The sequence below is a fragment of the Bos indicus genome, chromosome 5 (assembly GCF_029378745.1).
Source record: "Bos indicus isolate NIAB-ARS_2022 breed Sahiwal x Tharparkar chromosome 5, NIAB-ARS_B.indTharparkar_mat_pri_1.0, whole genome shotgun sequence".
NCBI classification, from domain to species: domain Eukaryota; kingdom Metazoa; phylum Chordata; class Mammalia; order Artiodactyla; family Bovidae; genus Bos; species Bos indicus.
The window spans coordinates 12,559,681-12,585,754 of NC_091764.1; the positions used below are offsets into that span (position 1 = coordinate 12,559,681).

General features: G+C 36.9%; 1 protein-coding gene across 1 annotated transcript in view; it reads left to right on the plus strand.

Annotated features, from left to right (window-relative positions):
• The window catches only part of TMTC2 (transmembrane O-mannosyltransferase targeting cadherins 2), a 422,793-nt gene that overhangs the window by 221,287 nt on the left and 175,432 nt on the right, over positions 1–26,074 (plus strand). The window contains exon 4 of the mRNA XM_019960312.2: positions 17,329–17,443. Within this exon, the coding sequence (XP_019815871.2) occupies positions 17,329–17,443 (115 nt within the window). The remainder of the gene's footprint in view (positions 1–17,328; positions 17,444–26,074) is intronic.

Here is a 26,074-nt window from a genome sequence, read left to right on the forward strand (position 1 = left end):
GAGACCAGTGCTTCTCTTCCCAAGGCTTGAGTTTGTGTGGCTTCTCTTATCCAACCTCTCTTTCGAAGCCAATTAAATCCCAAGCCCTGATTCCTCTTAGTTCCACAAATTTACACAGGGTAAATGCCATCTTCAGAACCTATTAACCTTCTGGACTCATGTTTTTGAGCAGTTTCTAGGTTTGAGGACTCCCCTTACTGTCCCATCAATTAATACCAAGTAGTGGTGGTAAAAGTTGCTTAGTCGTTCTGACTCTTTATGACTCCATGGACTATACAGTCCGTGGAATTCTCCAGGCCAGAATACCACAGTGGTAGCTGTTCCCTTCTCCAGGGGATCTTAGCAACCTAGGGATCGAACCCAGGTCTCCCACATTGCAGGTGGATTCTTTACCAGCAGAGCCACAAGAGAAGCACATCAATTAATATATTCATTGACAAATACTTATATTTTCTATCTAGCATTTTTCAGTTCAGTTCAGTCACTCAGTCATGTCTGACTCTTTGTGACCCCATGGACTACATCACGCCAGACTTCCCTATCTATCACCAGCTCCAGGAGATTGCTCAAACTTATATCCATCTAGTAGATGATGCCATCCAACATCTCATCCTCTGTCGCCCCTTCTTCTCTTTTCCTGTCATCAGGGTCTCTTCCAGTGAGTCAGCTCTTCACATCAGGTGGCCAAAATATTGGAGCTTCAGCTTCAGCATCAATCCTTTCAATGAATATTCAGGACTGATTTCCTTTAGGATTGACTGGTTTGATCTTGCTGTCCAAGGAACTCTCAAGAATCTTCTCCAACCCCACAGTTCAAAAGCGTCACTTCTTCGAGGCTCAGCTTTTTATTATGGTCCAACTCTCACATCCATACATGGGTCCTGGGAAAACCATTGCTTTGATGAGACAGACCTTTGTTGGCACAATAATGCCTCTGCTTTTTAATATGCTCTCTAGGTCTGTCATAGCTTTTCTTCCAGGGAATAAGTGTCTGATAGTTTCATGGCTGCAGTCACCATCTGCAGTGATTTTCTAGCCCAAGAAAATAAAGTCTTTCACTGTTTCCTCTGTTTCCCCATCGATTTGCTATGAAGTGATGGGAACAGATTCCATGACCTTAGTTTTTTGAATATTGAGTTTATTCCAACATTTTCACTCTCCTCTTTCATCAAGAGGCTCTTTAGTTCCTCTTTGCTTTCCTGCCATAAGGGTGGTGTCATCTGCATATCTGAGGTAATTGATATTTCTCTCAGCAATCTTGATTCCAGCTTGTGCTTCATCCAGTCCTGCATTTCGCATGATGTACTTTGCATAGACGTTGAATAAACAGGGTGGCAATGTACCATCTTGACATACTCCTTTCCCAATTTTGAACCAGTCTGTTGTTTCATGTCTGATTCTAACTGTTGCTTCTTGACTTGCATGCAGATTTCTCAAGAGGTAGGTCAGGTGGTCTGATATTCCCATCTCTTGAAGAATTTTCCACAGTTTGTTGTGATCCACACAATCAAAGGCTTTGGAGTAGTCAATGCAGCAGAAGTAGATGGTTTTTTAGAATTCTCTTTTTCTATGATCCAGTGGGTGTTGGCATTTTGATCTCTGGTTCCTCTGCCTTTTCTAAGTTCAGCTGAAACATTGGAAATTCTTGGTTCATGTATTCTTCAAGCCTACCTTGGAGAATTTTTAGCATTACTTTGCTAGCATGTGAGATGAGTGCAGTTGTGCACTACTTTGAATATTCTTTGGCATTGTGTTTCTTTGGGATTGCATTTCTATATAAGGAGAGAATCTCTGAACAAAATTTTACCGCACTATCAGAAAGAGAAGTGCCTAAGAAATATCCATAAATCTGGCATCTGTTAAGGAATGGCTAGCCATGTTAGAAATTATATTTGAGAATAGAGTTTAAGACATAGCTAATATTTTCGAAATTTTAAGTTCTCCTTCAACAAAAGAGAACACTGCTAAAGTCAGTCAAAAAATGTATTAGAGCAATGTTTTAGGCAAAATCAAATTTCTAGTATTTGACTCTTATAAAACACAGAAGGCTAAAGAGCGAAAATATATTCATTTTCTGCTGTAATACAGTTACAGATAATGTCACAGCTATAGCAGATTTTCAGTAAGACACACTTTTCAGTTTTATCCTTATTAATCATGCACATCTATACTTGTGCCCATGGAAGTAAAGGAAAATTCCAGTTAAGTCTTGAGGGATTATGGAAAAATCTGAGATGTTCAAATCATATGATTATTGAAAAAAAAAAAGTTGGATTTAGGAGATTTTATATGTATAACTCAATGGGAAAACAAAGTGTGAGCCCTTTTTTATGCATCAGTTCAGTCGCTCAGTCATGTCCGACTCTTTGCGACCCCATGAATTGCAGCACACCAGGCCTCCCTGTCTATCACCAATTCCCAGAGTTCACCCAAACCCACGTCCATCGAGTCGGTGATGCCATCCAGCCATCTCATCCTCTGAGATGGTCCCCTTTTCCTCCTGCCCCCAATCCCTCCCAGCATCAGGGTCTTTTCCAATGAGTCAACTCTTCTCTTGAGGTGGCCGAAGTATTGGAGCTTCAGCTTTATCATCAGTCTTTCCAATGAACACCCAGGACTGATCTCCTTTAGAATGGACTGGTTGGATCTCCTTGCAGTCCAAGGGACTCTCAGGAGTCTTCTCCAACATCACAGTTCAAAAGCATCAATTCTTTGGTGCTCAGCTTTCTTCACAGTCCAACCCTCACATCCATACATGACCACTGGAAAAACCATAGCCTTGACTAGACGGACCTTTGCTGGCAAAGTAATGTCTCTGCTTTTGAATATGCTATCTAGGTTGGTCATAACTTTCTTTCCAAGGAGTAAGCGTCTTTTAATTTCATGGCTGCAATCACCATCTGCAGTGATTTTGGAGCCCCCCAAAATAAAGTCTGACACTGTTTCCCCATCTATTTTCCATGAAGCAATGAGACCAGATGCCATTATCTGCGTTTCTCATGATGTACTCTGCATATAAGTTAAATAAGTATGGTGACAATATACAGCCTTGATGTACTCCTTTTCCTATTTGGAACCAGTCTGTTGTTCCATGTCCAGTTTTAACTGTTGCTTCCTGACCTGCATATAGGTTTCTCAAGAGAGTGTTAAATTAGAACTCTCCTCTTTTTAATCTTGCATATTAGTATTAATTAAAAAATCTGAATATTACTATCTAGGGGATCTAGTAGAAAACACACATAGGTGCTTACTAAAAAAAATAAATAAGAACCAAACACTAAAAATTTTTATTTAAAAATGATGATATTGTTTCCAAGTAAGATGCTAAAATATAATTTGATTAAATAGTAGAAACAAACACAAACAAAACCCTTCTGGAGGGCAGAACTATATTAGGTCCTTTGTTGAGTCTTGTATTTAGGTGTCTAAATCTCAATAATACTGGCTGCCACTCTGATCAATTCCTTCATGTAAAACATCATGGGATATTCTTTTAAAATATCAGTGTTAATATTTTTCCGAGAGTAATGTAGGCATACATTTTAATTAGGAGAACTTTCTAGGAAAGTTTAGGAAGAAGGAACTGGATTACATATTTAATATAACAGATGAGTGTCAGATTTTGACTAGAACAGAGAACTGAGGTGTCAAGAAACTTTTCTTGGTAAGTGCAGTTCTTTCCCTGGATGGTGGAAGAAACTTAGTCTTACAGTGTGTGGGGCTCTGTGTTTTACAGCTGGGAGTTTGTTTAATAAAGAAACGTAATAAACATTTCTTCTTCTCTTTCTGTCTTCTTTTTCCTTGTGAAAAAAATAAATTTCTCAAAATATATATCGCATGGCTACCAAGAGGGACAAGGAGGTCAGAGATATTTTGATAATATCTGGTCTTACTTTATTACTTGGCTTATTCTCTTTGAGTTTTTACAAATAAGCTTTGGAGATTTGCAATACTGGTATAGAATACCTCATTTCTCTACTTAGTCTGTTTTCATATAATCTGAATATTTTCCAAGGATGGCTTCAAGTTGTTTTCACTCTAGTGGTTAAAACTGAATGCTGTTGTCTGTATTCATGTGAGTGTTGAAAACAGTTTTCAAGTAGAGATAAGTTTCTGGGTTTACATAAAGAAAACATGAGCATATTAATTAGTGATGCCATGCAAATCTGCATTGTGCCTTTTTCTTATCTCCGATCACAATATATTTAAAATTATTTCTGGAATTCTATTATTGGGAAACAATGGCACAAGGTTTTAAAAAATCTCTTTTGCTCTTACAGTTTAGGACAATGATTTTAAGAAAGGTGTTTCTTTCTTTTGTTTGGCGGGGGGCAGATAATACTCAGTAAGGTTCTTTTTGTGCCATATCTTTGGGTTTTATGGTGCAATTCTAGAAACAGGAGGCTTAAGTGACACTTTGGTCAGAGATCTGCCATGTTCTGATTGTGGCTTTTCCAAATGGAGCCTAGAGTAGATATTTACTTTCGAGGCTTTTAAGTAGGACTTTAGAATTAAAGAACTATACCCTAACCCCAATCCTGATGACTGCCTAGGAAAATACTGCTTCTTTATGGATTTTAATCAACTTAACATGTAAATCCTCTGAATGTCAACACCATTCAGAATGCATTATATGTGTTTATGCCTCTAAAACCACATATCTAGTCATAATTTCTAGTTGGTAATATTTATTAAAACTAATATGCACCCAGTAGGTGTGTTTTGTGTAAAAGAGACTTTAATGGACACTGAAAATGTCCTGTTAGAGCTTCGGGAAAATGGCCCAGCCCTTCTCTTTCTCATGGTGCTCAGCTGATGTGAGGATGTCACTTTAGTGCATTCACTCTTTGGGTTCCTCCTATTGAATTTTCCCCTCTGTGTACTAGCTTCCTTTCGCTGTTTGGAAGTGGAACTTTCTGAGTTTGTATGTTAAAGGCTGTAAAATGAATAGCATCATCCTTTATATCAGTATCATGTTTTTCAAGTAACACAAATACCTCATACAAGTACCGGCTGCACAGCCTTTGAAGAGCCCTATCTGTTTGCCCCATAGCAGCAAAAAAGGCAAAGAAAATCAACCTCCCTCTTTTTTTCTGTTGTTTGTAGTAGCTGAAAATATACATTAAAATGATAGTTGCCCAAGATTTGAGCATATAGTAAAGGTAATTGGCATTTTTAGAAATTTATTTTATTTAATAGCTAATTTTATTTTATTAGCATTCAAGAATATTTTTCTACCCACATAAATATTTTATTCTTTATATTTATGCTTTTACTGAACATTTCTTACTTTTAAAATGCCCTTTTCTCTATTACTAACTCTACTTTTTCCATGTTCAGCACTACCTGCTGAGTTAAAAGCTACTGTCACAAATTAATATGTTGAAGTTAACATAGGTTATAACATGGTGTCATGATGTACTGTATTTGATATATACTGCATTTTATCTTAGGAACAGCTGTTTTAAAATAAAGTGGAATCTTTATTTTATTTATTTATTTATTTTAATTTTTCTTATCTTCAAACTGGCTTTGTGACTTCCTTGGCGGTCCAATGGTTAGGCCATCGCACTTGCACTACAGGGGGTGTGGGCTGGATCCCTGATTAGGGAACATGCCAAAAAAAATTTTTTTAATGATATTCTCAAAAGAAAATCACAAAAAACTGGCCTCAGGAGTATTTAATGTTGCTTTGAGTTTTCTTTTCTTGGCCTTGATTTGTTTGGCAGTGGAATTCTCAGTAGCATGACCATAGATACTGAATATAGGAGATACACTATTAAAGGGTGTTCCTACTTGGTTATGTTTTTTATGGATGATGATCTATTAATGATATATCATTCCTGTTCCATAGAAATGTACTTTGTAGAGTTACACATCTATTATCTTATTTAATGACTTCAGTGATGCTGGAGTTGAACTTGGGCAAGGATTGTTACACCTGTCTTACTGTTGAGCAACTGAGAGGCAGAATGCTTAGGGAGAAAAGGCATGATAAGTTGGTCAGATTTACAGTAAGGTAGATAGGGTGGTCTTGGTGGTTTAGTCTCTAAGCCAGTCTCCTCTGGTCCTTGGAATCTCCTAGGCAACAGTACTGGAGTGGGTTGCCATTTCCTCTTCCAGGTGATCTTCCCAACCCAGACAGGGATCGAACTTGGGTCTCCTGCTTGCAGGCGATCTCCTGTGTTGGAGGAGGACTCTTTACCAGCTGAGCCACCGGAAGGCAGGACACAAGGAGCTCTTACGCTCATCTTTAGTGTTGTTACAACCTCTCTGAGCTTCTAGGCTGATCTGTATGGCAGGTACAGCAATAGCACTGTGTGGGACCAAGCGTGAACAGCACCCCTAGCCCAGAGTTTGGCCCGTATTACGCGTTTACTTACTACTGCTAATAAGAAATGGGAGAGTCCAGTAATTTACTTCAGTAGACCCAGATCTAATTGGTAACAGAAATAAAACTAAAAACTTAGGTTTGGGATCTTTTTGGTTTAGGTTTCTGCATCAAATTTCCTTTTAGTGACACATATTTGGAAACTAACCTGGGGCTATTAGATGGCAGGAACCCATTTAATGATGACAGGATTCACTGTGAGATAAAGTAGCTTATGAGATTGGGTTGTAAAAGAACAAAAGGGAGAATTTTTTTGTAATCACTTCTCTTCCTCCCCACCCCCACTGGAGTTGTTTAGAATTCTCGCCTTTTCTAAAGGTTCTTCATCTTTTAGAGCTTAACCAGACTCAAATGATATTAATTATGACGGAGGCAAGCTGTAAGAGATCCTTTGGGTCAATTATATTCTGACTGTGAAATCAGAAACAACTCTGTATATTTTGCTATCAATCTATGTGTAACGGTTGAACGGCTACATGGGCTAAGAGATCAGCCAAATGTGAGGAATTTCTTATGAGCCTTTACTGAATTGGTGTGTCTTTTATGTAAATGGGCTTCCCTGGTTGCTCAGATGGTAAAGAATCTGCCTGCAATGCTGGAGACCCGGAATCGGTCCCTGGATCAGGAAGACCTGGAGGAAGGAATGGCTACCCACTCTAGTGTTCTTGCCTGGACAAAGGAGCCTGACAGACTACAGTCCATGGGGTCACAAAGAGTCAGACACAGCTGAGCGGCTAACACTTCATATAATTAGGGCCACCATTTGTGGCCTGCCAGTTATTGTTCACTAAGTCTTTTAGATTGACTACTTTCAACAGTGTAATAGGCATATTAGAAAAAGGATCTGTTAGGATTTGAAGAAAGTCTCAAAGTTAGGTGTTTCCAAATTCTCCCTCCTTGTCCAGTCATTATATTTGCAAATGCCTTACTATCTTCATTTATTATATAATCCTGTGGGTTAGTTAACCAGAAACTTCACAGAGAATACCTTGCTATCAGAGAGGAACATGAAGTAGATTTTTTGTTTTGTTTTGTTTGGATTAAGATGCAGTGAGAAACATTCTGAGCCTAGATGGGAAATTGGAGTGAAGGCCTTTACAGAGAAGACTCAGCTTCATAGACCATGCATGGTTCTGATTGTTCTTGTTCTTCAGTCGCTAAGTCCTGTCTAACTCTTTGTGAGTTAGATAGGACACAGGATGCCAGGCTCCTTTCTCCTCCACTATCCCAGAGTTTGCTCAAATTCATGTCCATTGAGTTGGTGATACTATCTAGCCATCTCATCCTCTGCTGCCCACTTCTGCTTTTGCTGTCAATCTTTTCCAGCATCAAGATCTTTTCCAGTGTATTGGCCCGTCACATCAGGTGGCCAGAGTATTGGAGCTTCAGCATCAATCCTTCCAATGAATATTCCGGATTGATTTCCTTTAGGATTGACTGGTTTAATTTTCTTGCAGTCCAAGGGACTCTCAAGGGTCTTCTCCAGCACCACAGTTCAAAAGCATCAATTCTTTAGTGCTCAGCATTCTTTATGGTCCAACTCTTATATCCCTACCTGACTACTGGAAAAACTGTAGTTTTGACTATATGGACCTTTGCTAGCAAAGTGATGTCTCTGCTTTTTAGTACACTGTCTAGGTTTGTCAATAGCTTTCATTCCAAGGAGCAAGCATCTTTTAATTTCATGGCTGCAGTCACCATTCACAGTAATTTTGGAGCCAAAGAAAATAAAATCTGTCAATGCTTCCACTTTTTTCCCTTCTATTTGCCATGAAGTCTTGGGACCGGATGCCATTATCTTAGTTTTTTGAATGTTGAGTTTTAAGCCAGCTTTTCACTCTCCTCTTTCACTCTCATCAAGAGGCTCTTTAGTTCCTCTTCTCTTTCTGCCATTAGAGTGGAGTCATCTGTGTATCTGATGTTGTTGATCTTTCTCCTGGCAGTCTTGATCCTAGCTTGTGATTCATCCAACCTGGCATTTGGCATGATGTACTCTGCATGTAAGTAAAGTAAGTAGGATGACAACATATGTCCTTGTACTCCTTTTCCAACTTGGAACCAGTCAGTTATTCCATGTCTGGTTCTAACTATTGCTTCTTGAACCACATAGAGGTATCTCAGGAGACAGGTAAGGTGGTCTGGTATTCCCATCTCTTTAAAAATTTTCCACAATTTGTTGTGATCCAAACAGTCAAAGGCTTTAGCATAGTCAATAAAGCAGAGGTAGCTGTTTTTCTGGAATTCCCTTGCTTTATCCATGATCCAGTGAATCTGATCTCTGGTTCCTCTGCTTCTTCAAAACCCAGCTTGTACATCTAGAAGTTCTTGGTTCATGTACAGCTAAACCAGTTTGAAGAATTTTGAGCATAACCTTGCTAGCACATGAAATGAGCACAGTTGTATGGATGGTAGTTTGAATATTCTTTGGTATTGTCCTTTGGTATTGGAGTGAAAATGGACCTTTTCCAGTCCTGTGGCCACTACTGAGTTTTCCAAATTTCTAGTCAGTGAGTGCAGCACTTTAACAGCATCATCTGTTAGGATTTCAAATAGCTCAGCTGGAATTCCATCTTCTCCACTAGCTTTGTTCATAATAATGCTTCCTAAGGCCCACTTGACTTCACACTCCGGGATGTCTGACTCGAGGTGAGTGATCACACCATCATTATTATCTGGGTCTTTAGGACCTTTTTTATATAGTTCTTCTGTTTTTCCTTGCCGCTTCTTCTTAATCTCTTCTGCTTCTCTTTGTTTCTTATTGTTTCTTTTATCATGCCCATCCTTGTATAAAATGTTCTCTTGATCACTCCAGTTTTATTTGAGAGATCGCTAGTCTTTCATATTCTATTGTTTTCCTCTATTTCTTTGCATTGTTCATTTAAGAAGGCCTTCTTATCTTTTCTTGCTATTCTTGGAACTCTGCATTCAGTTGGGTATGTCTTTCCCTTTGTTCCTTCTCTTGCTTCCTCAGCTATTCATAAAGCCTCCTCAAACAACCACTTTGTCTTCTTGCATTTATTTTCTTGGGGATGGTTTTGATCACTGCCTCCTGTAGTTACAAACCTCTGTCCATAGTTCTTCAGTCACTCGATCTACCAGATCTAATCCCTTGAATCTATTTGTCATCTCTACTGTATGATCACAAGGGATTTGATTTAGATCATACTTCAGTGGCCTAGTGGTTTTTCCTGAAGGAAGTGAAAGTCACTCAGTTGTGTCCAACTCTTTGTGATCTCCTGGACTATATAGTTCATGGAATTCTCCAGGCCAGAATACTGGTGTGGGTAGCCATTCCTTTCTCCAGGGGATCGTCCCAAGCCAGGGATCAAACCCAGGTCTCCCACATTGAAGGTGGATTCTTTACCAGCTGATCCATGAGGGTAATGGTTTTTCCTACTTTCTTCAATTTTAGACTGAATTTTGCAGTAAGGAACTCATGATCTGAGCCACAGTCACCTCCAGGATTTGTTTTTGCTGACTGTATAGAGCTTCTCTATCTTTGGCTGCAAAAAATAATCTGATTTCTGTATTGACAATCTGGTGATGTCCTTTTGTATAGTTGTCTCTTGGGTTCTTGGAAAAGGTTGTTTGCTTTGACCAACACATTCTCTTGATAAAACTCTATTAGCCTTTGCTCTGCTTCATTTTGTGCTCCAGGGTCAAACTTGCCTGCCATTCTGGGTATCTCTAGACTTCCTACTTTTGCATCCCAAGCCCCTATGATGAAAAGGACATCTCTATTTGGTGTTAATTCTAAAAGATGTTATGTGTCTTCGTAGAACTGGTCAATTTCACCTTCCTCAGCTTCAGTGGCTGGGGCATAGACTCAGATTACTGAGGTTGAATGGTTTGCCTTGGAAACGAATCAGGATCATTCTGTTGTTTTTGAGGCTGCACCCCAGTACTGCATTCTGGACCCTTTTGTAGAGTGTAAGAGCTACTCCATTTATTCTGAGGGAGTCTTATCCACCGTAGTAAATATAATAGTCAGCTAAATTAAATTCACCCATTCCTGTCCATTTAATTCACCCATTCCTGTCCATTGTAGTTCACTGATTCCTAACATGTTGATATTCACTCTTGCCATCTCCTGCTTGACCATATCCAATTTACCTTGATTCATGGACCTAACATTCCAGGTTTCTATGCAATATTATTCTTTACAGCACTGGACTTTACTTTCACCACCAGCCACACCCACAACTGAGCATCATTTCTGCTTTGACTCCACTGCTTTGTTCTTCCTGGAGCTATTTGTAATTGTTCCAGCTCTTCCCCAGTAGCATATAGAACACCTTCTGACCTGTTGTTCAATAGCTCAGTCCTGTCCAACTTTTTGGAACCCCACAGACTGTAGCATGCCAGGCTTCTCTGTCCTTCACTGTCTCCTGGAGTTTGCTCAAATTCTGATCTGGGAAGGGGCTTATCTTCCAGTGTTGTATCTTTTTGCCTTTCCTCACTGTTTACGGGGTCCCAAGGCAAGAATACTAGAGGGGTTCCCATTTCCTCCCTCAGTGGACCATGTTTTTTCAGAACTTTTCACTGCGACCCATCAGTCTTGGGGGGCTCTGCACAGCATGGCTCTTAGCTTCATTGAGTTATGCAAGCCCTTTTGCCAGCACACAGCTGTGATCCTTGAGAGTTCTTATAGCAGACACTGAACTGTGGATGTGGGGGTGGCTTGTAGTCAAAGTCAGAATAGAGACTGCACATGGTAAAATGCAAAGGAATAATCCTAGATTTGTTAAAACCAAAAAACCTGCCCTGAACTGTATATATGGATATTACAATATGCACATATATGTTATACTAATTAACAGTGCTATGAAGACAATGTAAACAAATCATTGGAGTACTAAATTTTATTTTTTCATTTTTAATACTTTTTCCCTTATTAGAAATATACTGATTTTCAGGTGTATCTGAAGTAACCAAAGATAGACGAATAAGAGAGATAATTGCATATTATAAAGTTGCTATAATTAGAATTACATAAAAGTATGTAGTATATGTATTCTGGTATCATATGAATCATAATCTTTAAATTATTTCTATTTTTTCCACTTAACATTTTAACCAGACCTTTTTTACCCACTCAACATTATGTTTCCTTCTGTAATAATCCAAGGTATAATTACCTTAGGAAATATAAATCCTTGTAGGCTTGTAAGTGCTGTGATTTCCCTGGATCATGTGAAGTGACATGAAATCAGTATAAACCCAGGCTACAAGAGTTGAACCCTTTACAATGTTTGTTAATGGATAGAGTGAGAAAGCATTAACAAAACAAAACACATTCACATTTATCTTAAGTTTCATGCACTTACATGGCCCTTTTTTCCTTCTCCTTCTGCTTGCTTGCTTCTTTTTTACGGTTTTCATTGAGATTAGAAATTTTAACATAACAGTTCCTCATATTTTAAAATGACACTTATTTAACTTACATCTATGTGAACACTGTTTTTGGAACACATCTGAAGTCCAGGTGTTTCATAGTGGTTAAAACAAGGACTTCAGAACCTAACAGACACAATTTTTATCTCTGTTAGCTTTTAAGTATCCCTTTCTCTAAGGCACAGTTGCCTTGTCAAGTACTAACGGGATGATAATCTTTGTTAGGAGGACTGAAAGAGTTCATATATATAGAAGCCTAAAAATAGGGCTATAATCTGAAGGAAAACAATTATCAGCTACACTAGGGACTCCTGTATTTATTTTCTTTTGCAGCCGATCTGGCTTATATAACTGGCAAGATTTCAACATGTAACCCCTTTTTGTGATAGCATTCTGATTTCAAACAAGTTACTGAGAATTGGAGGAAGCAAAATTTAGAATTTATCATGATAGTTAAAGCATTTTTCAATGTTTTGGTTTTGCAAGATCTTTACATAGAACTTGGTGTTGATATAGGGACTAAAGACATGTATTAAAGTTCTAAGGTAAATTACAACTAAAGGTAGAAGTAAAAAGTGAGAGCCCTTGTTGATTTTGGTGACTGTTCAGAGGATCAGTGTAACAGAAATAGTGGTATGCTAACCCTGAAGTATAATTGCTTGTGTGAATGTTAAGTAGTTAAAATTTGAATATTAAGAGATTATTTCATCTTATTAGCTAATTTTTCAAAGAGCAATGCATGCCACAGTCATAATAAAAACAACTTTTTTTATAATCATTGAATATAAATATCTTCCAGTTTTTAATGTAAAGTAAAAATACCCTGGAAAAAATTGCTCAAATCTGCCTGCATTGATTTTTATAAAATATATCGAGCACTATGAAATTACAATAGTTGATATTTTAGAGTAAGTTTAAACTTACTCTGTGAACTTAGAACTACTATATTTGAATGAGGTCTTTGAAAAAGTTTTGGAGTGATTCATTGTAGATCACTTAACATTTCCAGAAAGAGCTAACATTTGATTTTCCTCTTTAGAAGAACCTTTGCAAGATGGAAATATTTAATTGTTATTCTGCCTTTCAAATAACATAAACTGTGGCAGTTTGTGACCTTTGAGTAGCTTTCCTTGTGAATTAAGGTCATTTCTTAGTAAGTGGATACCTTTTGGGTGTAGTTAAATGCCAGTATGAAGGGCCCTTGAGATATAATAAGAGTTGTTCTTGATTCTTTGCTTCCTGATTTCGTTCAAAAGAAAAATTTTGTTTTCCTTTTGAAAATAAAATAACTTCACAGATGAGATTCCCTGAAACTTACCGTGATACCTTGAAGCTTCAGTTCACCTTTCCTTAATATAATCATATATGCTTAGTTCTAATAAATAAAGGCTTCTCTGGTAGCTCAGCTGGTAAAGAATTTGCCTGTTATGCAGGAGAGCCTGGTTCAATTCCTAGGTCAGGAAGATATCCCTTTTCCAGCCTATCCCTGGAAAAGGGATAGGCTACCCACTCCAGTATTCTTGAATTTCCCTGGTGGCTTAAGAATCTGCCTGCAATGCAGGAGACCTGGATTTGATCCCTGTATTGGGAAGATCCCTTGGAGAAGGGAACGGCTACCCAGTCCAGTATTCTGGCCTGGAGAATTCCATGGACTGTAGAAGTCCATGGGGTCGCAAAGAGTCAGACATGACTGAGCGACTTTCACTTTTCACTTTCCTAAGAAATAAGTCATGTGCTTGTTAAACAATGCTTTTTAAATCTCCATCACATATAAGGCACCTTTAGGGTACTTAGGAGTCCTTGATAAATGTACTTAATCTCCAGTATCTTTGAGCAACGAACATTTATTTACATAGATATAACTATGTTCTCTTTCCATTGCATTTTCTAGAAAATGTAACATTTAAAATGTGACATTCTGTGGTGTGGAAAATACATTACGAAAGATGGGTACCATGTAGCTAAAGTTTGTTGGTACCATGGGTACTAAAGTTTGTTGTTTCTGGAGTATTTTGTCCCAGTTCTGAGGGAATGACTCATTTGGATAATTAATCTTGGCTCCATTTTATACTTTAGTCCCTCAATTAAATATGTGTAAATATTGAGTACTATGATATGTGATTTGACTTTGTAGTTAGATTCAGTATTGAGATGGTGAGATTTTGACATCTGGAAACAGATCTGGTTTTCTCTTGTCATTAACTTTGCAATTTAAGGAGTTAACTTTAGTTTATACATCAATGAAATGGATATAGTGATGGACCTCAAAGTTTATTATTATATTATATAAATTCTGGACACTGTCAAGCATATAGTAAACTTTAAATAAATGAAAGCACTATTATTTTTATCCCAGCATACATATATTTTTATTTCTTTTCCACCTCTCCTTCTCCCTTTACATTTTCCTCCTCTTTTTCTCCACCTAGGTTTGCAGTTGTTCAAGCTAAGCCCATGAGATGAGCAGTAGTCCCTCAACAAGAACAGCTTCTTCCAATATTCATTTTGTCAAACAACAGGAATAAAATTAGTACTCTAAATATTTTGAAACGCTGTTGGGAAAAACTTTCAAAAATTACATGAAGTTTTTAGAATAAACTAAATACAGTTTTTTAAAATTTCAGATAAGTACTTTATCATCTCCAGTGTTTTAATGTGAGAATTGAATTCATCTGGACACTGTCTATTAAAATACAGACTTTAAAAAACTGGATACTTTTTTTTTTTAGACTTTAATCACAATTTCTTGTAAGAATTCCAGGGATTTTATTCCAATAAAACTGAATGGTTTTAAAGATTAGTGCATGAAATGAATGAATCAATAACATATATGAGCTTAAAAATGTAAAATGACATTAAATATTCATAAAAATGCAAGATCTTTAAGTTCTATTGGTCCAAAGTAAACTTGACCATGTGCAAATTTGAAGGTAACCTCAAACATCCATTTTGAATTGTCTTAACATCAACACAAGAAAAGGTTTAGTGAATGTTAAAACCCTTTATTACTTAAGTAGGATATAGGATAATTCCATCTCTATTTTAAAAGAATGCGTGGCATGACCTTAATTTTCCATTTCCCCTTTTCTCTTATCCTCACCTCCCTTCTGTCCCTCTTTTCTTCTCCCAGCTTCAGAAGTTAGATCAATTATATTCCTTAGTTCCTGGCCAGTTTTCAGGATGATCCCTACAAATGTCCTCTTTTATTCATATATTATTCCCTTTTACCTCTGTTCCTAGCTTAAATATCCCTTTGCATCATAGGCAACTATCCTAATGTAATTGATTTCTGTCCTTAGATTTATAATGTATCCTTGTAAAGTATATAATGGTACTTCGGGTAGGAATGGGTTTTTAATATTTTTAAGTAATGTGACAGAATGCATTAGGTATTTTGAATATTTTTCGGCTTTTTCAAGGTCTATTCCTGTTAAAATATTTACACGGAACTTGTTGATTCTCACTGCTGTATAGTAATCCATAAAGTTTCTCATGATATTTCCATGATGGATAAGTTGATTATTTTCTACTATCAGCCAACACTAAGAGACTTGTATTAAACATCCTCTTAAATGTCTCCCCTGGTGGCTCAGACTGTAAAGAATCTGCCTGCAATGTAGGAAACCCTGGTTGGATCCCTGGATTGGGAAGATCCCCTGCAGAAGGGAATGGCCACCTACTCCGGTATTCTTGCCTGGAGAACCCCATGGACAGAGGAGCCTCATGGGCTACAGCCATGGGGTTGCAAAGGAGTCAGACACGACTTAGCAACTAAACACCAATAACAAGCCTTGGATTGAAATCTCTGCTTTCATACTTCTGTATTAACTTGGCAAGTTGTTTAGTGTCTCTGAGTCTGTTTCCTTATTCATGCAGTGGACAGGGTTTTCACATACAGTACTATGTTGAGAGCTCAGTGAGACAATAGTTTTCAAGTATATGGTGTGACATGTGGCATGATTAGGTACTGCATAATGGTAAGTATGTGCTTCTCTTCTGTTCTCCATCAGAAGCCAAAGAAGGTATATGACTTTCCAAATATGAAAGATTATTATTCTCTGTAGATATTACTAAGTATGTAAAGTGCATTATATTTGATCCTGTTTTTGTAAGCAATGCTTGACACTGTAAATTGTGAAGAGCATCCATTACAATGATATTAATGATAATAGCAAACATTTATTGAGTGTTTGCCACATGGCTGGCACTATCTTAAACACATTCCATATACTAACTCATTTAGTCCTTGTCAAAAAACCCAGGAGATATTATTTTCTCCCATGTTGCAGATTAGTAAATGAAGGCACAGTGTGTTAAATTACAGGGCACACAAGCAAATTTGGGATCGAAAGATTCTATACGTTTTTATGCATTAAAAATTGGTATCTCAAACCCTTTCATTCTCCATATAGAACTAGTAATTCTCCAGATGAATAGATCTGGACACACATGAGCCTTCTCATCCTCATCTTCTAGTTGGGAGGGACTCTGGTTTAAGGGCCCAGCAACCCATCTCCTTGTAGGAAAGAAAAAGGACAAGAGAAGCATCCAAGTTTGAAGAATAGGTCTGCTTGAGTGCCTTGCTTTGTGGGCAGCTGGTGATGGGGTATCTTATAATATTGAGAAATCATGATTGTTTAGAGTGAAAAATAAAGGGGATAGTGAAAATGTACATTTTTAAGTGTGATTATGTGTGAAGACACAAACTTACTGATTTTCCCACTTGTGAATTTATTAGCAGGAAAGATATAAAAACATTATATCTGAGTAAACCATATATACTTAACTCTTTTAAGGAGCATAATGTTTTGCTGATATATTCTGATGACTATTGCTGCTGCATCACTTTAGTCCTGTCCGACTCTGTGCGACCCCATAGACAGCAGCCCACTAGGCTCCTCTGTCCCTGGGATTCTCCAGGCAAGAACACTGGAGTGGGTTGCCATTTCCTTCTCCATTGCATGAAAGTGAAAAGTGAAAGTGAAGTCGCCCAGTCGTGTCCTACTCCTAGCGACCCCATGGACTGCAGCCTACCAGGCTCCTCCGTCCCTGGGATTTTCTAGGCAAAAGTACTGGAGTGGGGTGCCATTAAGCCTCTTTATATCTTTGATCTTAGTTATCTTCTTTTTGATTCCCAATTCTTCTGTTATTTATCAGTGTTTTTGTTTTTGAACGAAACCTTTGTTTATTTTAAGATCATTTCTTACAGTTTCTGATTTAGTAGGTATACAACAATTTCAGTTCGTGAAGAACTCTACTGAAATTTGAAAGAGCTTCACATCTTTGTAGGAGATCTTAAGGTAACATCGTTCTTGGCCTTATGATGAATTGTATGTGTATATATTTACTTTGAGACATAATCATCATCCTTTAGGCTTTCACATGTAATCCCTCAGTTTGAGTTTAAAGGAAATAAATTTTCTTTCTTAAAAATGTTTTATGAGGCTTTTTTTCTCTCCTTGTGGTACTTCCTGACGGCCTGATAGTATATCATATATAATCAGAATGACACTAGTCTGAATACTTCTTTCTTTTTTTGGCAGCGTGGGGTAACCTTGGAAATGTTCTCAAGAGTCAGAGCAAAATTTCTGAAGCTGAAAGCGCCTATAGAAATGCTTTGTATTACCGAAGCAACATGGCTGACATGCTTTATAATTTGTGAGTATGCATTGCTTTTCCTGGTTTGGTATCTTTGAAACATGATGAGCAAGGCTATTGTTTTCACTGCTGGAAATGGATATGATGATAGCTAATATTCTGAAAGTCTTTTCATGAATCATGCTTCTGACGCTAGCAAATGGATGGTATTTGTATTACAACTCTTTGTTTTGGGTCACATCATTGATATTCATGTGTATTCACATAATATGGCTGAAATTTTTGAAGTAGTATGCCATATAACATACAAAAATTGGTTTAACAGCTTTTAGTTTTTTTTTTTTTTTTTAAGTTTGTACCTTAGTACTTGGGTTCATAAAATAAGACTGCTATGCATGCTGCTCTATATAATTGATATCTTGATTTTTTAATGGTATATTTTATTCTCTGTTAAAGAATCACTGGTGTCAAAGTATGTATGGAAAGTATGTACTGAAATTGGGAAGTTAATAAGATAATATTTTTCTTTTTCCACCCTGTCCTTCAAAGGTAGAGATGATTAGGTTGGAATAATGGGATAATTTGGAATGCCTGTGTATGTTAGGTTAGAGAAATCACTGGGGGAAAATGCTCTTCTGTTCTTTGAATGGAAAGTCCAGGGGGTGCAGTTAGATGTGAGTGGATAAATGCAAGTTAAACTGAAATCCTTTTCTGTCTCTTGTATTGGATACTTTTTTGTTTATAAGTAATAGAACCTTAGCCTAAACTTGCTTAAACACAAAAGAGAATTTATTAGCCCCCATAATTGAAAATTTCCTGGGGTTGACTAGATGAAGGCATAAATAGATCCAGATACTTTATTATGTTTTGAGTATTTGTCTCTATTTTGTATTTTTGGTTTCCTCAGGGTTTACTGCTTTTTCTGGTACTCTGTCTATGTTAATGAGATGACTCTATGCATATAGAGTGTTCTTAGGCTCTGAAGGAGTTGTCTTGGTGTGTCTATTAATCCTGAAAAGGGTCCTGCATTCTTGAAACAGACCCCCACTGACAGTGGCTCCAGGATTGGAGTAGAAGGGAGAAGGGCGGAGGACCAGTTCCCTGTAGAAAGGGAACAGGCATCATAAGATGTCTACTGCTTGTGTTTAATGACTGCAATGCAATATCCATAGTATTAAATTAATTTTCCAACTTCATTTTTTAATATGGCTAAATCTCAAGCACATATATATTTTTTTTTAATTCAGGAAGAAAAAAAAACAAACCAAAATCAAGATATTTTAAGGGAAAGCAGACAAGATGAGCTCTGTTTAACTTCCTGTTTGTATATTTACCTCCTAGACTTTAAACCTGGGGTCTCAGTCTTTTGGCCTGAAGTCTAAATTAGATCAAGGTGTGTTCTGTGTTGACCTGCAGAGTTCAATTTTCTCTTTTTAAATTGTGCCTTCGGGTGGACCACTCCCTCTCCAGTTTATACAGCCCCTGATATTTACAAGATCTCTGCTGTTTTATACTTCATCATATACATAATATATATGTGTGTCTGTGTGTGTGTATAAAATCATCATTTCTCTGAAATAATTTGAGATTGCATCTTTTTCTTTTCGTGAATGGATGTATCTAGATTCTCTAGCAAAGCTCCCCCCATGTCTTCTTCATCTAAATAATATGACGATACCATATTATTCATAGTTTCAGTTCAGTTGCTCAGTCGTGTCCGATTCTTTGCGACCCCATGAATTGCAGTATGCCAGGCCTTCCTATCCATCACCAACTCCCAGAGTTTACCCAAACTCATGTCCATTGAGTAGGTGATGCCGTCCAACCATCTTATCCTCTGTCATTCCCTTCTCCTGCCCTCGATCTTTCCCAGCATCAGGATCTTTTCAAATGAGTCAGCTCTGGTGGCCAAAACATTGGAGTTTCAGCTTCAACATCAGTCCTTCCAATGAACACCCAGGATTGATTTCCTTTAGGACGGACTGGTTGGATCTCCTTACAGTCCAAGTGACTCTCACAAGTCTTCTCCAACACCACAGTTCAAAAGCATCAATTCTTCAGTGTTCAGCTGTCTTTATAGTCCAACTCCCACATCCATACATGACTACTGGAAAAACCATAGCCTTGACTAAACGGACCTTTGTTGACAAAGTAATGTCTCTGCTTTTTAATATGCTGTCTAGGTTGGTCATAACTTTCCTTCCAAGGAGTAAGCGTCTTTTAATTTCATAGTTTATTATTCATAATAAATAATAAATTCATAATTTCATACTTTATTATTTAATAAAAAAACCTTATCTGTTTAATAAATTTATACAAATGTTTATTTACTTTTGCCTCTGAAAATAATATTGTCAGAGGGACCTTTTGCCTCGCAATTTGGGTCACATATGGCTACTTTGCTTCTTGTGCCTATTTCTATGCGTTTTCGGGGGGAAAAGCTGAACAACTGGCATCTCGTCTCTGAACTTGTTTTTCTCATCTGCAGCCATTGGTTAAAAAGTTAACTATCTTTTGGTGATGTTTGTTGAGCAAGGGTTGAAAGAAAAAGAAAATGTACTCAATTAGATGAATATACTTTAGATATAATTTAAGAACTGCATTTTATAGCTCACTCTGTGGATACATATATAAACTGTGAAAACAAATAGATAAACCTCCCTGAACCCTAATGAAAATTCCTGCTGGAGGAGTGGTTGTTAACAAGATTGGGTTCCCCCACCTCACCATTTGTAGGAAATGGGATATGGCATAAATAGTGTCAAAGTAATATTTCTAATATGACAAGTTTCTTTAACAACACTTAACTGTTACCTCAAATGAACAGGCAATTCCACAAGAAAACGTGGCAATGATTTTTGATACATTGTGTTACATAACCCATGTGGTTCACAGAATTCTGCTACATAATTATGTTTCAAAATAGGTGAATCCTTCAATGATTTTTAATTAAATAGTAATAAAATACATCGATAGATATTTTGCAACCCATAATATCATAAATATGCTTGGCATCATGTATACTTAGGAGCAATCTTTTTTTTTTTTTTCTGTTTTTTTATGTAGTTAAGGTTTTCTCCTGGACAATTTAAGGACTATTTGACAAATAAAAAAACATTTTTTGAGATATATATGCTATATCACATAACTTTCTCTAATATACAGACATAATTCTTGTTCTATTGCAAATCCTGAATGTAAAGGAGTTTACTTTGCTCTCTTTAGCCCAATAACATTCCTTTGTGGTAGCAGCAGTTGTTAATCACCTTTCATATTATCAGTTAAGTCTCTTAAAGATGCTTTATGACCAACATCTGAAACTAATGAAGCTGTTATAGTAGTTAACATGAAATGCTCTTATTTATCAATGGATTTTATAGTATTATTTATTTATATTTGTGCTGGGTTTTCATTGCTGCACAGGCTTTTCTCTAGTTGAAGCGAGTGAGGGCTACTCTTTAGTTGCAGTGCGAGGACTTCTCGTAGTGGCTCCTCTTGTTGGGGAGCATGGGCTCTAGGTCTCACAGGCTTCAGTAGTTGCGGCTTCTGGACTCTAAAGCGCAGGCTCAGTAGTTGTGGTGCACAGTCTTAGTTGCTCTGAGATATGTGGGATCCTCCCAGACGAGGAATCAAACTTGTGTCTCTTGCCTTACAAGGCAGATTCTCTACCACTGAGATTCTCTATCACCGAGCCATAAAGGCTGTTGAGAATCATAAGCTACTATTAGGTCTTCTACTTTCCTTTAAATAAGTAACCTAAGTTTTTTAAAAAACATATTCAGTATTCATAAATCTATCTGCTTTGTAAATTGTAGAAAAAATCATATTGCTGGAAATTTTTATTTGGAATATAACTTGGAAACATACTTCATTTTGTAACTTCAAAACAATAATTCCTAAAGACAGATATGCCACCACTGACCAGACTCAGGATATTCTAAGAAGCCAGAGATAGTCTTTAAATTAATTCCTATAGTTTTATTTTTATGTTTATATTTTAAAAATATAACTAGCACAACCAAATACTGTTCTAGGAGAGAAAAGAGAGAAAAAAAAATGATTTGGAAAACTATGAAGAAATAGTATAAATGATAAGTGGTTATATCTAAAGTTTAGGAAGCATTGCATTAAAAGATGTTAAAACTTTGAGGACTTCTTTTATACAAGATTAATTAATACCAAGTTATATCCAAGCAGTGCATATGTATAGCTTTCAGTTCAGTCAGTTCAGTTCAGTCACTCAGTCATCTCTGACTCTTTGCAGCCCCTATGGACTGCAGCATACCAGGCCTCCCTGTCCATCACCAACTCCTGGAGCTTACTCAAACTCATGTCCATTGAGTCAGTGATGCCATACAACCATCTCATCCTCTGTCATCCCCTTCTCCTCCCGCCTTCAGTCTTGCCCAGCATCAGGGTCTTTTCCAATAAGTCAGTTCTTTGCATCACGTGGCCAAAGTATTGGAGTTTCAGCTTCATCATCAATCCTTCCAAAGAATATTCAGGACTGATTTCCTTTAGGATGGACTGGTAGGATCTCCTTGCAGTCCAAGGAACTCTCAAGAGTTTTCTCTAACACCACAGTTCAAAACCATCAATTCTTCAGCATTCAGTTTTCTTTATAGTGCAACTCTCATGATAGGATAATTTAAAATTTTTTCTTTGGCAATAGTTACTTGAATTATATTTATGTCCTAACTACTCTTGTTAGTTGCTTATATATGTTATTACATTTTATCTTCACTTGATGTCTGCACAAAAAAGAAAATGAAACTCAGATAATTTGTGTAAGATTGCACACACGGTAGAGGGGGCAATATTTGAACTTAAGATGTTCTGACTCTGCAAGGCTGCAACAATAGTATTCTGCCCTAGCTGGCAGAAATAAACCAAGATTTTGAGGGAAGAAAAATTTCAGTATACAACTTTCAAATTCAGGAAAATAGTTCAAAACACCTTTCATGTAGAAATAAAATACTTGGAATTACATCTAACAAAAAATAAGTTAAATTTTTTTATGATAGTTCCTTAGTTTACTAAACTCAGGCTATACTATTTTGTTAAAAACCTCATGGGTTTGTACATCTGAGCTAAGTTGCCTTTGAGAAAGTACTATAGAAACTGTTTTTAATTGCCTAAACATTATCACATTTTGTTATCACTTCAATCCATGTTACAGATTATAGTCACATAATGTAAAATTTAAAACAGTACTTAGTAGTACCTTTTTGTGTTCAGGTATAATTGACATGTAAGATTTTATTAGTTTCAGATGTACAATGATTCAATATTTATTTATATTGCAAAATGACTACTATAGGAAATTGAGTTAACATCTGTCACCATACACTGTTACAAATTTTTTTGTCTTGTGATGAGAACTTTTATTTAACATCCCTTTCTTAGCAACTTTTAAATATATAATGTTATTAACTAGTCACTTTGCCATGTGTTCATTGTATCTCCAGGACTTACTTATCTTATTACTCAAATTTGCACCTTTTAATGCCCTTAACCATTTTGCCTACTTCCTAACAATTCTACTGTTAATCTCAATAGATGTGTTACATTTATTGCATAGCCTGTATTTAGTGTTTTATTCATATTGTCAAATTTAGTAAAATTCAGTAGTTCCCACAAGTTGTTTTAAGGCCCGTTTAACAGATCTGCCGTATGATATTCATTTATCTTTTCAGGTGTAATAAATTTTCAGGGATAAGTCGGATGGACCATTGCTCAGTGATTTACACTGTCAGATCTTACAAATGCACAGCCGACTTTCAACCTTTTAACTACACTGCCCACTGCCATCAGAAATATAATTGATTTCTCATCTGAAAAATACTCAGTGTTCTTTCATTGTTATAGATTTATCCCAGTCATTCTGTTCCAATTGCTACCTAAACAGGGAATTCAATAGAACACTGAATATTTCATTAGGCACCAGATTTCAGAATGCAGATAATAAATTTAATGTGGTTTAATCAATTCTTGATTATCTTGCATAACAGAGGGGATTATTTCTGTGGATAATAGAGATTTTTGCCACCATAAATTAGCTGTCATTTTGGTTCTATAAAAATGTAAGTAATCATCTAATCTGAAAAGCTAGGAAAGGAGTAATACAATAAACTAATAATAAATTTAAGAGAACTAAAAATAGAAAATTTTAATAAAGTAGAATATAGAGAAAAAATGGGAAGTAATGAATAAGTGTAAGAGCTATTCTATTAAAGGATCAACAATTTATGGCAAAGATCATGTACAAAATACAAAATCTCAAATATACAATATTGAGAATGAGAATAGGCCTGTATTCAGATATATGGAAGCTTAAAATAACAATGTTAGTTATATTTATTAACATCTTAGTAATATGGATACTGTTCTGGGAAAATATAAATGTTTAACATTAGCCCAAGAAGAAGTAGACAATCTGAATCAAAACCTTGGAAAAATTTGAAAACCACATTGAAGAATTTTCTCCCCCAAGGAATCAAGTTAAGGCATTTCATGAATAAGTTCTATCAAATATTTAATCAAATAGTATTTGTTGTACTAGTTATGCTTTTCAGTTATTTTTGTGAAGCTAGATAAAATGGATAGTAAAAAGTCTGATGTAATTGAAAATCAAAAAACAGAAGAGAATAATGACAATGAAACTCAAAAACAAGAAGCAAACAAGCAAGAACAAATAACAGAATCACAACAGGCCACTTAGACTTATGAATATACATGTAAATGACAACCTACTCCAGTATTCTGGCCTGGAAAATTCTGTGGACAGAGGAACCTGGTGGGCTATAGTCCTTGGGGTTGCAGAGTCAGCCATGACTGAGCACATCAGTACAATATACATGTAAACATACCCTAAAATTAATATAATAGATGCAGTAGCATATTAAAGATTACAACACCACTTTCAAATGGGATTTATTCTATGATTTATGGTGGAGTATTCAATACCACAATTCAATTGCTATGCTCTTTAAAAAGTCAGAAGAGGCAAAAAATTATGATCATCTCTAGAAGTGCTAGGAAAGGTTTTGATCAACATCTGCCTCAGTGAACAAGACATAAACTAGGAATAAATAAATACTTCTGCAACATAATGATTATCTGTCTGAAGTTATAGAAAAACCGTATTTTATATTGAAATACAATGGTCATTACGATTCAAATTCAGCTTCTTGAGGTAGTGGCAGTTTCTTATTGGTCATTACATCTCTCCATATCTACAGAAGTTCTAACTGTGTTTGCTGATTTTACAAATGATTTATGAAATTCTTATCAGAGCAGAGGTTACGTTTAAGTGATAAGGTTAGCAATGGATATTAGATAGCTGCATTTGTGGTTCTTTGAATGATTGTTTTGATCATTGTCACTGAACAATTCTGGACAACAAGAGCCTTCTTGAATAAGGTGTCTAGAGTTGTATTTTCTTAAAGTTTCAGAAACAAATACATTTATGTTAGGGTTGATTCCTGTATTAGTTTCCCAGGGCTGCCACAATGAAGTACTGCAAATTAAGTGGTTTAAAATAATAGAAATGTATTGTGGCCCAGTTCTGGAGGCTAGCAGTACAAAGTGAAGCTGTCCACGGGGCATGGTCCCTCTGAAACCATTAGGGGAATCCTTCCTTCCCTCTTTCCTGTGGTTTGCTGGGATTCTTTGGAGTTCCCTGGCTCACAGCTGCATGACTCCAATCTCTGCCTTTGTCATCACATGATGATCTCCCTCTGTGACTTTGCCTTTGCATCCACTTATAAGGATACCAGTCAGATTAGGGACTCACTCTTGTTATCACATCACATCTGCAGTGACCCTTTTTCCAAATGAGGTATTGAAAGTTACAACTTCAACACATCTTTTTTAGGAGAGAGATAATTCAATCCATGATAGCTGCCTGTTGGGAGCTTTATTTTGAGGCAGTGTGACAGATTCTGTCCCCAGTGTCAAGCACAATGCCAAGCACATGAGTTTTTAATGGGAGAGAGGGGTTAAGGGAAAGACTCCTTAACAAATCTAAAAATTTACATAGAACACATTTATATATCTCATGATGCCAAGAGCTCTGTCTTCAGAGGAATTAATTTAGGAGGATAGAGCAATGAGGGAAATGTGGGGTGCAGAGTTGTCACCGTAGGTACAGTTCGAATGAGAGATTTGTTTGTTTGTTCAGGGTCAGGTTTTGAGGACCCTTGAGAGGTTAGAAAGATAAGAGATTACAAAATGAAAGTGGTGAGACTACCTGATAATGGGGTTGAGCCATTCCTTGAATCCTCATTGAAAATAAGGCGTGAGAAGGCTATGAAAGTGAGATCTGTAGAAATGAGGGGGGAAGTAAAGTGAAAAAGTGAAAGTCGCTCAGTCATGTCTCTTTGCAACCTCACGGATTATACAGTCCATGGGATTCTTCAGGCCAGAATATGGAGTGGGTAGCCGTTCCCTTCTCCAGGGGATCTTCCCAATCCAGGGATTGAACCCAGGTCTCCACATTGCAGGTGGTCTTTAACAGCTGATTGACTAGGGAAGCCCAAGGTACTGGAGTGGGTAGCCTATCCCTTCTCCAGGGACCTTCCTGAGCCAGGAATTGAACCAGGGACTCCTGCATTGCAGGCCAGTTCTTTACCAGCTGAGCTGTGCTGGTAAGACTACCTGATAATGGGGTTGAGTCATCCCTTGAATCCT